At 41.6% G+C, this 14,831-nt stretch overlaps 1 protein-coding gene across 7 annotated transcripts in view; it reads left to right on the top strand.

Moving 5' to 3' along the window:
- The window catches only part of SH3TC2 (SH3 domain and tetratricopeptide repeats 2), a 204,014-nt gene that overhangs the window by 92,392 nt on the left and 96,791 nt on the right, over positions 1-14,831 (top strand). For 5 of the 7 annotated variants that reach the window (XM_077472737.1, XM_077472738.1, XM_077472741.1 and 2 more), the window contains 2 exons: positions 3,015-3,110; positions 11,883-12,010. In XM_077472737.1, coding sequence (XP_077328863.1) covers positions 3,015-3,110; positions 11,883-12,010 — 224 coding nt within the window. The remainder of the gene's footprint in view (positions 1-3,014; positions 3,111-11,882; positions 12,011-14,831) is intronic. The other 2 variants (XM_077472739.1, XM_077472743.1) reach the window with 1 other exon arrangement.

The raw sequence follows: 14,831 nt of genomic DNA on the forward strand, positions 1-14,831 counted from the left end.
GTCACACAAAAGTTCTCTGAACTTTCAACCGTCAAGAACACTGTGATGTACAACACTATGACGAGCTTAGAAAATGAAGTTCAATGCTTCAGTGCATGTGTCGAATTGTTTCTGAGCATGCGTAGGAATTTTGCACATCGGAATTGGTACAAACGATTGGAATTTACAATCGGAACTTTTTTCGACCGAAAAATTTAGAACCTGCTCTCAATTTTTTGCTGGTCGAAATTCCGCCAGCAAAAGTCCGATGGAGCATACACACAATCGCATTTTCCGACCAAAAACTCTCATCGGACTTTTGCTGGTGGAATTTCCAATCGTGTGTATGGGGCATAAGAGGAGCTGCCTTAACCAATACCTTGGTATTAGAGGATGCTCTTGACTTCCCCCTGTACTTTACTTTTGTTTCATCACTAAGAGGAGCAGCCTTTATAATCAATACCGTGGTATGAGAGGATGCTCTGACTCCCATCTGAAGTCAATATTTGAATTATAAAGCATATTTCTTGGCTTTAAGGCACTCTGAAAAGGAGCTGAAAGTATCTGCTGACACCTGGAGGTGTTTGCTATTGCTATGAAAGGTCATTTTTGAAGAATACATTGGCTACTGTGCAAAGAGCAGTCATGATGTTCACAAAGAAATAGTCCACAGCTATAATCAATAATTTATTGCAGACAGATCAGCGAAATGTATGTTCTATCTATGGTTTCTGTGGTTAACTAATCTGCATGAATTGCACCCTATCCTAATAAATACATTCATGTGCACACAGTACTGTATATGTTTAAAAAGGTGCATGGATTGCCTGTTAATATAAACACATCGAATCCACATTTTGAAAACCATTTCTTTGTATAATAAGATAGAATATTAATCATTTATCCACACTTGGAACTTTCCATTAGCCAGCTTTTTGTCAGACAGTTGGATATGTCAGAGACATCATTATATGCTCTCTGTTTATCAGTGAGGTGATGACAAGTAGACAAGTCCCTGCATCATGAAAATTACAGTTATAAGGATCCAAACAAGTTTTTTCCAGGAGTCTGAAGTTCCTGTGTTTGTGTGCTGTAGAAAAGCACCTAAAACAAATAACTCCTAGACGGAAGCTTTTTCAGAGCATTCAGTGGTGACTCTAGTCTCTGCTGCCCAAGTTGAACCTCAAAGTAATATGTACTAAAGTAAAACTTTTCCAAGCATTTTGCACCAAACTTAATTAGATTCCCCATGGAAGCTCTTCATCTGTTTTGTTCAGCATATTAAGAGGTAGAAGAGGGAAAACGGGTATAACAGTATAAAGTACACATATATATTTTCACTAAAATCTTGGAACTCTTTTCAGTAAATCACACACTTCATGCTGTCTGTGAGGAAATATTTATTTACTGAATTTGAGAAATCAGCATACATCAATAGCATGATTATTTTTTTAATACATTTTACTGTACAGTATTTCTGATTAAATTTCAATTTTGCTATTTTAGAATGACCAAATTTGCGTAGTTTAAGTGCTGCCGGTCATTTCTTGTGACTTTAACAGCTTTTTTATAACAGTAGCCTGCTTGCCTATTTGTCTGGAACTCTTTAATCCCACAACCTATCTTTGGAACAGTTGGCCAAATAGTTCTCACCTAGGGCTTTGGCAGCGGGTATCTACCTGTGTTTTTTCTTATGTGCATTATTTGAGCATAACAGCCCTATTCCAACCCTAGTGAACCCAAGTCTCATGCACATGCAACACAGGACAATGTTTCAAAGATGCAATGTTCTGTGAAAGATCTGCACTGTGGGTATTAGCAGTCACTGTGGGTATTAGCATCACCAAGCTGCTAAAGAACATCTTGCCACCTGTGTATGTAAGCCTTGCTATTACCTAAAAAATAAATTGAGGTGGTGTAGTGTACAGACATTCCCAGTTGCCAGTGGTATGTTTAGTACTCATTCCCTGATGCTAGTGGTGTGTTTAGTACACATTTCCTGGTGCCAGTGGTATGTTTGGTACCCATTACCTTGTGTCCAGTGGTATATTATATATTCCTCTTTTCCTTTCTTCGTATTCAGTGGTATGTTTGGTACCAATTTCCTACTGCCAGTGGTGTGTTTAGTACACATTTTCTAGTGCCCAGTGGCATGTTTGGTACCCATTACCTGGTGGCTAGTGACATGTTACATATTCCTGTTTCCTTTGTTGATGTCCAGTGGTATGTTTGGTACCCATTTCCTGGTGCCAATAGTGTGTTTAGTGCATATTTCCTGGTGCCCGGTGGTATTTTTGGTACCCATTACCTAGTGGCTAATGGTATGTTACTCCTGTTTTCCTTTGTTTATGTCCAGTGGTATGTTTAGTATCCATTCCCTGCTGCCAGTAGTACATTTAAGACACACCTCCCGGTAACCAGTGGTATGTTTGGTACTCATTATCTGTTGGCTATTGGTATGTTTGGTACCCATCCCCTGATGCTCAGTGGTATTTTATATGTTACTGTTTTTCTTTTGTGATGTCCAGTTGTATACTGGTACCCATACAATAGTGACTACTCGTAGGTTTTATACCTACTCCCCAGTGCCCGGAGTATGTTAGGTACCTATTCTTTGATACTCAGTAGTATGTTTGGTATTGTTTTATTGTACCCAATTGGTGCCCATTCCCTGGTACTCAGTGATATGTTTAGTATTCATATCCTGGTACCTAGTGGGAGTTTTGATACCTTTTCCCTGGAGCACAGTTGAATTTCTGATATCCATTTCTGGTGCCCAATGGAATATCTAATATCCATTAACTGGTGCCATATTCCCTATGTATTTTCATTGAAATAAATCAACAGTGTTGCTTTTAGAAAAAAATATTTAAGCATAGCACCTAATTTTTCTCTTTGCCAATGATGATTAGTGTTGTAGCATAAATGTAATGAATACACAGCATGTATTGTTTTTTTTTTTTTGTTTCTACAAATAGCTGTATAATACTTAATTCCAGTTGCATGAGGAGTCTCCATGCTTTGTGTCTCCATAGATGACCCGGAGGATTCAGAGCTTGGCTCTGTGGCCGAGGGGATCCCACTGGGGAAGGACTGTATCTCCCTGGGAGTGGGAGAAGGATTTATCACTGGTAATACCGGGCATAAAACAGGACACATTCTTTAAAAGACCTTGGTCATTGAAGGCTTTATATTAATTTATTATATTATTTAGCTTGTTAAATATAGGTCTTTCTAAAACTGATGTCTGAGGTTTGAGTGGACACCAACTTCTTATAACATTGAGGGGATCTTGGTAGAAAGCGTTTCTCCTGTGAATTCTGATTAAGGCCTTCTATTTCTCTACTTGGTTTGATAGCCAGCAATGTTATCATGCTTCTGTCCTGACCTTCATGACCACATAGCTCAACTTCAAGATGAACGAACTAAGCTGTACTAAGAGACTGAGGTTAGGATTTTGGGGAGATTTCTCTTCTGAGATGGCCCAGTGTTATAAGAAGCTGGTAAGTAAATAAACCCACTGGCATTCAAGCAAAGTGGATTACCACTTTGAACAACAGATTCATAATATTTAAAAAAGTTACGTAAATATATTATGGTTTATTTAATGCATTCGGATAAAAAATGAAAATGTTAATTTTGGGTAGATGGTAGGTAATATCTTCTAATTAAAGTAAGAATAATTATGTTTAAATGTAATATGCAATGCTTGAAATGCAGGTAAGAGAACAAAAAGTGTATTGTCATTTTAACACAAATTATGTGAAAATCGACCAGGAAATCATGTGTAATTACTATCTACCATTAATAACCCTGTATTCAAAGAGGGCCTGTCAGTTTTAATTTATGTTATTTGATCGTTTAATACAAATTTCTACTATGTTTAATTTCCAAAAATTACAATTTTCATGGCAATCTTAGAAAACTGGTCTTTCGCTTGCGCAAAAGAGTGGTATTAAGTGTCAAATTAAGATAAACTTCCTTTTTACATTATTGTTCCTTGTAATATCTCTTATATGGCTAAGGCAAGCCATGTCCTCTTTTTTTTTCTACTATGTTGCTTAAAGTAGAAGGAAGAGAGGATGGTTAGGAAAAGGTACTCCTTAAACTGGAGTCTTAACAGTATCGGGCCAAGTATGACTATTATTGCAAAAGGAAAATAAAATACATTGTAAAATTACTTATGTTACAGTAAGTAGTGAATATACTTAAAAAAATGACAGGTCTTCTTTAATGACATGTTGCTGACACTTCTAATTCTAGACTAAATACCACATAGTGCAGCTAAAATATTGCCCACAAACCAGGCCTACAAGGTGTTGAGTCTGTCTGATATTAGTTGTTGATGAATTTCTGTGAATTCAACACTGGAAAAAGATTGCTGGTTATATTTATAAACCAGAGAATCTGCAGGTGAATCTTCCTGTTGTACAAGTTTTAAATGACAATGATTGATTCACCACCAGCGAATGTTCTGTGAAAGTCACATTTCTGTTTTATAAATATGCCTCATGGTGTTTTCCAAAGTAAATAGAGGCTTTGATTGTTCTGTGGAATTCTTGATGCAACATTACAAACTATTCGGATCAAGTCATATTTGAAATACTCTATACCTGTCAAATAGGCACAACATAAAAGCTTGGTTCACATTGTGTGGGACCTAGTGGAACATCTAAGGCAGTGTGTGTTTACTGGTGACATTCTGCCCCTGGCTGGGACACTTTCCAGCCCAGTGCAGAATGGGGAGGAGGGTCAATTGTGCATGCCCATAGAAAATAACAGGCAGCTACTATGAATTCTGCAGTGTTTGGGTCACTGACTGCTCATCTATTATGTTGCTTGGTGCTTGGCTGTGCTGATTGTGGTTGGATGTGCTGTGGCTGGAATTTGCAGTGTGTTTAAACGCCCGTGCGAGAGGATTTAAGATGAAACTAAAACTAACTTGTTCAAATCTGCAAGCAGGCAACTTTTTCAAAGAGAAGAAAAGGCACCGCTCACCAACCCAGTGCATTAGTATTTAGATGAATGTGGCCTCAGCCAGCGCCACTCTAGCCACGCTCCCCTGAGGTGTTTCGCCTTACTAACTGGGGGCTTGGTCTCTGTGACCAAGCCTTGGTGAGCAAGGTGAAACATGTCAGGGGGTGTGGCTGGAACGGCGCTGGCTGAGGCCACATTCATCTACATACTAATGCACTGGATTAGTGAGAGGTGACTTTTCTTCTCTTTGATAATGCTCTTATACCTCTGAATGGTGCACTGACGCCAGCTCACTTCACTGAGAGATCTCTGTCTCAGCTTAGAGTTCACTGCAAGTTTCATTTGGATAACAGGCAGTTTTTTTTTATTGCAGAAGAGACATGCTATATCTCTTCTGTGATAATTGTACACTTACCTGCCTGCTAGAAATTTTCTATTGAATGTATATTGAGATGCACAGCTTAGCGTGGAATCCTAGCACACTCTGACTGTGCATGAACGGGATGAAACGACCCCATGGCCCTCTGGCCAATCAAAAGGTCAAAAACTCAACACCCAAAGGGGAATGAAGTGGCTGGTGTGGAATGTAACCACTGCATCACTGGAAGGTGGAGATGAGCATATAGGGGAGTTTAGTTCTGCTTTAACCTCCCTGGTGGTATGATTATGTCTGATTTTTGATGCTGATAGCGGTACAATTATTTTGCATGGAAATTTGGCCTTTTATATTGTAGACCTGTAATTCTTAGGAATAACTCACTTAAATCTGTCCAAACAAGAGCCTAGTAGACATACCGGGTATGATAAAGTTTGAAAAAAAATATATATATAATATAATACATAACTATAAATAATTATAACAAATAATAATAATAAAAATTATTCAATAATGTAATCAAATCAAAAACACAGAAATTTGCTCAGTTGCAGAATTGTCGCTGTCATTACTTTCAGTGTTTGATGACGGATCTCCCCACAAATCACTATCGCTCAATTCTGCAAGTGATTCTAATTTATTATCGCTGTTTTCTAGCTGGTCTAAAACCACTTTTGACGTAAAGGGACACTTTTTGGTTGCTATGGACAATCTCCAGTTTCCAGGCAGAAATAACAGTATTTATAACATAAAACTGCAAGCAAGGCACTGGACGAAACACTAGGGACAAAAGGGAGGTGAAATACATTGATACAGTAATGTAATCTGTAAGATTACAGTGTACTGTATATGTATTGTGTTTTTTACTTTTTGAATTTGCAACGCTCACAGGGAACAGAGCTCAAACACACAGCGGGGAGACATTGCAAGATCCTGGGGACAAGGTAAGTAACCTCTTCCTGGATCCTGCAAGACGATCCCGAGTGTGGCTTGGGGTTACCACGTTTGGCACTGAAAATCCACCCCGAGCTACACTCAGGAATACCGTCAGGGAGGTTAAGGAGCTTTACATTGTGCATGGTGAGTGTTACAAGGGACCATTTTATGTTCTTTGTGTAAGCAAGGCCCACTTTTTCAGTGTACACCCCTCCAATTGGTGAAATTCTGCATTTAACGTAAAAAAAACACAGAAAATCAATCTGTGGGGCGGGGGTCAGCAACCTAGATCGCAGACAGGTGACTGGTAGATCGTGGTCTGGGCTTGCTGACCCACCATTCCAGGACATCCACAGAGTTCAAAGCAGAGGGACTACTTGTAAAGTTGTAGTTGTAGTAGAGAGCAAGAGCCACATAAGCTGATGCCCCCTCTGTAGTGCTGGCTCCTGTCTCATGTGGAGTGATAACAACTGCACTCCACTTCTTATTCCGGCTAGTGGTCTCCAGAGTGGTGCCAATACTATGAAACAAGAGATCTTCAGGTCAGTAAAAAGCAATACACTGGGCCTAATAGTGTAGGGCTGCTTTCACACTGAACCACGACTCAACCGCAGGTTTTTACCCCCCCCCCCCAACTTTACGTGTGAAGGAGCCCCAGGGGTGCCAATTGTAATTGCAACTAAGTGCTCATTCACAAGTGCAGCAGCCACTGCTGCTCCTCTGAAAAGCGATTTGAGTGTATTTGACAGGTGGCAAGGAGACAATATGTTGCCTCCTCGCCACCTGATTTAAACCCATGATTGCTGTGCAATGCACGTGATTGTAACACAGTAGAACGTCAACTAGATGTTTAAATCGGGTGTCAAGGGCCGACATTGTGCCTGGTGATCTTTGACTTCTCACACTTTGCTCAGGTAGAGCTACACCTCTTTAAGGTTGCTTACCCCTACTGGGAAAAAAGTTACAGAGTATACTTCCCATTTGCCCAGGCTTCGATAGTACAGGAGGTGAAGTCATCATTCTGGTGAAGAGATCCCTGGGAATGTTAATTGCTCCAAATCTGACATAAACAAAATTTAGGATAATCTTCCCAGTGAGATTTGGGCTACTCAGCCGAGATTTGGGCTACTCAGCATTCCCCAGGATCACGCCAGAAGGATGATGACTTCCTCTTCACCTGGGCACCACAGGCGGAACATGGGGAAAACATATTATCTGACTTTGTTACCAATGGATTTTGTTTTAAAGCTCAGCTTCGCCTTTAATGCCGCGTACACACGATCGGAATTCTCGTCGGAAAAAGCTCTGATGGTTTTCCCGAAAGAATTCGGCTCAAGCTGTCTTGCCTACACACGGTCACACCAAATTCCGATAGTTTATAACGCGGTGACATACAACATGTACCACGGGACTTGAAAAAGGAAGTTCAATAGCCAGTAGCCAATAACTTCTGTCTCATAGTTGAATATGAGCATGTGTGATTTTTGGCGTATTGGAATTGCATACACACGATCTAAATTTCCGTTAGAAAGTTTTCCCGTCGGGAAAATTGAGAACATGCTATACATTTTTGGCTGGCAGAAATTCAGACAGCTAAATTCCGATGGAGCATATAAACGGTCGTATTTTCTGATGAAAAGCTCTCAACGGTCTTTTTCTGGCCGAATGCCGATCATGTGTATGCGGCATAACAGAAATGTTAATTGAAGCACCACACCACAGTGCTAAAGGGTACAGTGTTATTGTTTTTCCACTTTCTTCAAGTCCACCTTTAAGACCATGTTACATGTTTCACCCATATTTAGGGTATAGCATGTAGCAAGTTGCCAAGTGGGCTACCTCACCCCCAGAAAGTCCCCCCCCCCTTCACCCTCTATACCTTGCAGGGGCTCTTCTCCCCCCGAAGCTGCTGTCAGATTTTAAATTTGGCATGGCTGTGTGGGGCTCTGCCTTGTTCATTCACATAGATCTGTGAATGAATAAACTGCAAGTCGGTGGAAACCATGGTGTAGATGCAGCTTTGTTCTATTTAGGTAAGCAGCGAAAGTTGTTGGTTTACATGCTTAGGGTATTTAGTGATGGCTTTGATTACTCACTCGGCCCAAGATTCTCCTGCTAATGCAACTGCAGGTAAAAATATGTGGATGCCTCCTCTTTTGTATAAACCTGCAAATAATATCAGTTATTTGTGAAGACATAAGGATTTGGATTAATGCATCTATTTCTATCTGCTATGTACTGGCTATGGCCACCTGCCTTTTTTTTTTTTTAGTTAGCCAAGCAGGGACCATTGCAGAAAATCGATTACTATGGAGGCATTTTATGGGCCCTTTGTCCTATTTACCCAGTTGGGACCTCAGACACTGGTACAAAAAAAGTGTGATTCCGATTTACCAGCACTGGCTGTCAAGATATGATCCACTGGGATGAGAAATCATCAGACAACTATTTTTATCTGATTTTAAATCTGAAATAATGTATGTGTACTCCTCTATGCATAATTCACCAGATATGAACTATTCACTTAATATACACAACCATAATTGTAGGGCCTCTCACTCCCTATAGGACAACTGTACATCCATGTTTAAGGTTAGCTTTAGCCCTCTCTATTAATTGAAGTGCATATTAACCCTAAGAACACCTAACAACAAGCCTTTTTTTATTTGGTCTTTTCTTTTGTCTGTTAAATATTTTAAGCTTTTTGTTATATCTTTCAATTAGTGCATATACCTGTTGAATTGGCCCCTTTCAGAATCCACTTGCTCATTGGGGAATCTCTCCACTGATCTCTGTTGAGCAGGCGGATGACAGGTCTGTGTACATTCCGCTATGCAGAGTGGACATGGACACAGTCCCACTCTCCACTATAAGGCAATGGGATGGAAATAGGACCACCATCCATCTGCTTTTGGCAGACAGGATTGGATCTGATGGCGACGGTATCAGAAGCCATGTGTCCGCTGATATCCCCCACTCCATAGAAGAGACTGGAGGGTCCAATCAGGTCCGCCTGAAAAACTGACAGGCGGATCTGATTGGACAGCCAGTGTGAAAGGGGCCAAAAATCTTAGTGGTAGATGCTCTGTGTTTATTATCTTTGCTGTTATTAGCTACATTGTTTCTAGGAATCTCTTAAGAATAACAAAGCCCTCTCCCTATGTAAAGAAGCACTTCCTGTCAATGGGTGACAACACTGCTTCTCCATGGATCACCTGCTGGTGGTGAATGCTGGGAAAGTTTGCTAACATCAGAGTGCATAGCATCAGGTTGTGAATAGGAATATACTTTGGATACACTTTGATCAGTTGCGACTGGTGCTCTATATTTTGGGGGGGAGGGGCGGCAAAAAACAAAACATCCTGCCCCCCTGGTAACACCCCCCGTTGGATGGTCAGCCGTCCCTGCACTTACAAAGTGACCCCCCTGCTGGTCGGTCAGCCCAGCACGTACCCCATCTACAACGCTGCCAGCTTTGTCTCCTTCCTGCATCTCCTCCTCCTCTGTGTCTCGGGCTTCACGGTGGCTTCCTCCTTGGCAGCTTCCCTCCTCCTTCCCTCGGCACGATGGCCAATATGATTGCTTCTCCTCTCAGCCAATCGTGTCTCACCCTCTTCCTGATTGGCTGGGAGGAGAATCAAGAAGATAATAGCAGATATTAATTTGCTATTGTCAAACAGCTGTTTGGGCTTGGGCGCAGTGCTCTGCGCCCCAAGCCCACCCTTTTTTTAAGCCAAATAGAGCCTCTGTCTCTAATCGTATGATTCTAAAAAAAAAATCCCCATTGGAATCCATACGTCCGGCGCCCTGCATGTAGAATAGCTGCTGGGCACATAGATTGGTGGGGGCGGTCCCTCCTGTTTATTACCTACGATGGAAGAATGAGAACGTGCTAGTGGCATTACTCCTAACTGGAGTACACCTATTAATCTGTAACACCTAAAAGATTGTTGTGGAGAAGAGATAAATAGAAACAGTTGAATAATACATGCACACTGATCACAGTCTTTGCTAAGTTATCCCAGAGGGCTCTCTTCTTCCCCTCCTGTGTCTGTGCGAGACACAGGGTACGCTTGAGCCATTAGTTTGGTCAGATAACAGAGACAGTTATGATAATGTTCCTTCCCCTATTCTCCTGAAGAAGTTACATATGTGAATCAAGGAGACCCCTGTGGGGGCAAAGAAATTTTAGACCTCTGGACTACTTAATGCAGAGACTGTATACAGCAGTGATGGCAAACCTTGGCACTCCAGATGTTTTGGAACTACATTTCCCATGATGCTCACGCACTCTGCAGTGTATGTGATCATCACGGGAAATGTAGTTCCAAAACATCTGGGGTGCCAAGGTTTGCCATCACTGTTATACAGCAAGGGGTTTGTTACCTGTGGGGATATCTCCCTAAGGTGGGAATTGCAGCTGTCATTTTAATTATTATAGCTTCTTATATAGTGCTGTAAATTTATGCAGCTTTACATATATATATATATATATATATATATATATATATATAGTGCATTCAAATCAGTCCCTGCCCTCAAGGAACTTACAGTCCAAGGTCCCTGACTCACATTCATATATACACATACTGGGGCCAATTTACCTACCTGCACGTCTTTGGAGTGTGGGGAGGAAATTGGAGTATCTGGAGGAAACCCACACAAGCACAGGAAGAACATGCAAACTCCAGGCAGGTGTTGTTGTGATTTGAACCAACAACTCTGATGCTGCTAGGTGGAAATGCTAACCACTTAGCCACTGTGCCACCCGTTTTATTGTAAATACTATGTCCATGGTGATGAGACACAAGGAATGTATAAAAATATATATTTTTTAAATATGATAAATAAACAATCAAGTGTATTTTATTTTTAACAGCCATGAATTATTATAAAGCACCTTAAAAAACATCAGTAGGCTATTTTAGCAGTTGATGTGCTCTGTGTACATAGGAGGTGTGGTGCTTTAAATTCCACTGATAGCCCACTATATACAGAATTCTTCATGAAAACAGTATGACAAAGTAGCGTTTTCACTCACGGAAAGAAAATGTGAAAATTACTGGCAGGTTCCCTAGGTGAAAACAACAGAAAAAATCCTAAACAAGATAAAAAAAATGAAGCCACCATTTCTAAGGACCAGCACGTTAGAATATACTGCATTTTTATTCTTGGGTTTGGATATACTTTAATCTAAGGAGATCTTTGCTTTTATAGTCACACAAATAGTTCTGACACATAGACAGATGCATACAAAAGAACTTTTGATCCCTTCAAGTTGTACGGTTTACAGGAAACAGGGACAATACAGAATACTTCCTATAACAATTATGCAGGTTTTATTCCCAGTGACAATGGTAGGAAGTACCTTACACAGCTATATACAATCTTCAAATTCATAGAAATGTTCTAAAGTTATGAAACGAAATACAAACTCTGCTGTATATAAAAAAAATAGATCTCAAGCTCTGTACAAGAAGAAACTATAATTTGTACACTGTCTATTCTGCTGATATTGTTGGCTCTCCAGGTATTCTGTCTGTCACAATCAACACAGCTATCAAGTAAATACTACTGGTTTCCTCTCCTGTTTTGCCCTTCCTGTTTTCTACAGAAATCTCCCTGTCCTTCTCCATCCTGCGACGCTCCACCCTGGGCCCTAATGTCTCTCTGCAGGAGGCAGCTAGGAAGACTCTGTGGGCTCTAGAAAATGATAACAAGGAAACGCTATTACTATTTAAGGTAAGCCTTCAGTTCACAGATTAATTTCTAGCAAACTGTCAGCAATCCGTCTGTGTGTACACTTTATATACTGTGTGTATATACTGTATATATATTCCAAAAAAAGTTGGGATGCTGTATAAAGTCTACATAAAAAACGAATGCAATTAATGCAATTAAAGCTCAAATCAAACTCATAATTTATTCACAACAGACAATAGAAAACATATCGAATGTTTAACCACTTAAGCCCCGGACCAATATGCAGCCAAAGCCCCTTTTTGCAATTCGGCACTGCGTCGCTTTAACTGACAATTGCGCGAACATGCGACGTGCCTCCCAAACAAAATTGGCGTACTTTTTTTCCCACAAATAGAGCTTTCTTTTGGTGGTATTTGATCACCTCTGCGGTTTTTATTTTTTGCGCTATAAACCAAAATAGAGCGGCAATTTTGAAAAAAATCCAATATTTTTTACTTTTCGCTATAATAAATATCCCCAAAAAATATATAAAAAAAACATTTTTTTTCCTTAGTTTAGGCCGATACGTATTCTTCTACATATTTTTGGTTAAAAAAAACCGCAATTAGCGATTATTGATTGGTTTGCGCAAAAGTTATAGCGTTTACAAAATAGGGGATAGTTTTATAGCATTTTTGTTAATATTTTTTTTTTTACTAGTAATGGCGACGATCAGCGATTTTTATTGTGACTGCGACATTATGGCGGACACATCGGACATTTTTGACACATTTTTGGGACCATTCTCAGATATACAGAAATCAATGCTATTTAAATGCATTGATTCCTGTGTAAATGACACTGTCAGTGAAGGAGTTAACCACTAGGGGGCAGTGTAGTATTATGTATGATGTTATGTGTTTTTTTTATCGTAGGGGGCATGGCCTGGCATGTGACATCACTGATCGTCCTTCCCTATAAAAGGGAAGAGACGATCGTGACAGCTACACAGGGAAGCACGGGGAGAGGTTTGTTTACACAGACCTTTCCTCGTTCTTCAGCTCTGTGACCCGATCGCGGGACACCAGCGGCAATCGGGTCCGCTGGTCCCACGGCCACGGAGCTCAGGACCAGGTTGGTGCGCTCCTGACCCACAGCTGGGCACTTAAAGAATCACGTACATCTACGTGATTGTGCCCAGCCGTGCCATTCTGCCGGCGTACATCGGCATGAGGCGGTCCTTAAGTGAATAAACTGAGACAATGTACTTTTTTTTAGGATAATAAGGTCATTTTTAAATTGATGGCAGCCACACGTCTCAGAAAAGTTGGAACATGGCGACAGAAAGCTGGCAAAATAAGTGGTACTAACAAGGAAGAGCTTGAAGAACATTTAGCAATTAATTAGGTTCATTGGCAACGGGTCAGTAACATGATTAACATGGGTATAAAAAGAGAATTTTAGAGGGTCACAGATGGGTTGATTTACTAAAGGCAAATAGACTGTGTACTTTGCAAGAGCAGTAGCTCCAGAGCCTAGTAAATGAGGGGAAGCTCTGCTGACTTATCCAAACATTTTAAACAAAATGCTGTTTTATTTATTTATTTGGTTGGGTATTCTTTGCAAAGTGAAGCTTTACCTCATTTACTAAGCTCTGGAGCAACTGCACTTGCAGAGTGCAAATGCACTTCACAAAGTCGATTTGCTCTCAGAAGTAAAGATGGGCAGGTTCACCAACCTGTGAAAAGCTGTCTTAACCACCTCGCGTCCGCCCTATGGCCGAATGACGGCCGTAGAGCAGGCGCGTTCGTCCGGGTGGTCGTCCCTGGACTTTCTGATGTTTACTTCCGCAATGCGCGCCACCGCGGGCACGCATCGCGGAAGTTCTGTGTTCGCCGTGTCCCTCGGGGACAGGCAAATACAGATCGCTGTAAACAGCCAATCACAGCGGCCGTTTACAGCGTGATCGGCGTGTCCAATGGGAGATGATCTCATATGTAAACATATGAGATCATCTCTCAGCGCCGCTCTCCCTCCTCGCACAGACAGTGTGAGAGGGGAGAGATGAACGGCTGCAGCGGCAGCCGTTCTGCCTGTAGTAAAAAAAAAAAAAGTTAAAAAATAAAATAAAAAGTGCCATCCTCCCCCAGCAGTGCCATCTGCCCCCAGCAGTGCCATCCGCCCCCAGCAGTGCCATCTGCCCCAGTGCCATCCGCCCCAGTGCCATCTGCCCCAGTACCATCCACCCCAGTGCCATCCACCCCAGTGCTACCTGCCCCCAGTGCCATCCACCCCAGTGCTACCTGCCCCAGTGCCATCCACCCCAGTGCTACCTGCCCCCAGTGCTACCTGCCCCCAGTGCCACCTGTTGTCAGTGCCACCTGTCATCAGTGCCACGTGTCATCAGTGCCACGTGTCATCAGTGCCACATAGTGCCATCTGTCATCAGTGCCACGTATCAGTGCCATTTGTCATCAGTGCCACCTGTCAGTGTCACGTGCCATCTGTTGTCAGTGTCACGTGTCATCAATGCCACTTATCAGTGCCATCTGTCATCAGTGTCACGCGTCATCGGTGCCATGTATTAGTGTCATCTGTCATCGGTGGCACGTATTAGTGCCACGTATTAGTACCATCTGTCTTCAGTGCCACGTATTAGTGCCACGTGTCTTCAGTGCCACGTATTAGTGCCACGTGTCATCAGTGCCACGTATACGTGCCATGTGTCATCAGTGCCACATATTAGTGCCATCTGTCATCAGTGCCACATATTAGTGCCATCTGTCATCAGTGCCACCTGTCATCAGTGCCACGTATAAGTGTCATCATTGCCACGTATCAGTGCCATCTGTCATCAGTGTCACGTGTCATTGTCCTGGTG

The sequence above is a fragment of the Lithobates pipiens genome, unplaced genomic scaffold (genome assembly GCF_037356315.1).
Source record: "Lithobates pipiens isolate NorthernLeopardFrog02 unplaced genomic scaffold, aLitPip1_a1.2 Scaffold_8, whole genome shotgun sequence".
NCBI classification, from domain to species: Eukaryota; Metazoa; Chordata; class Amphibia; order Anura; family Ranidae; genus Lithobates; species Lithobates pipiens.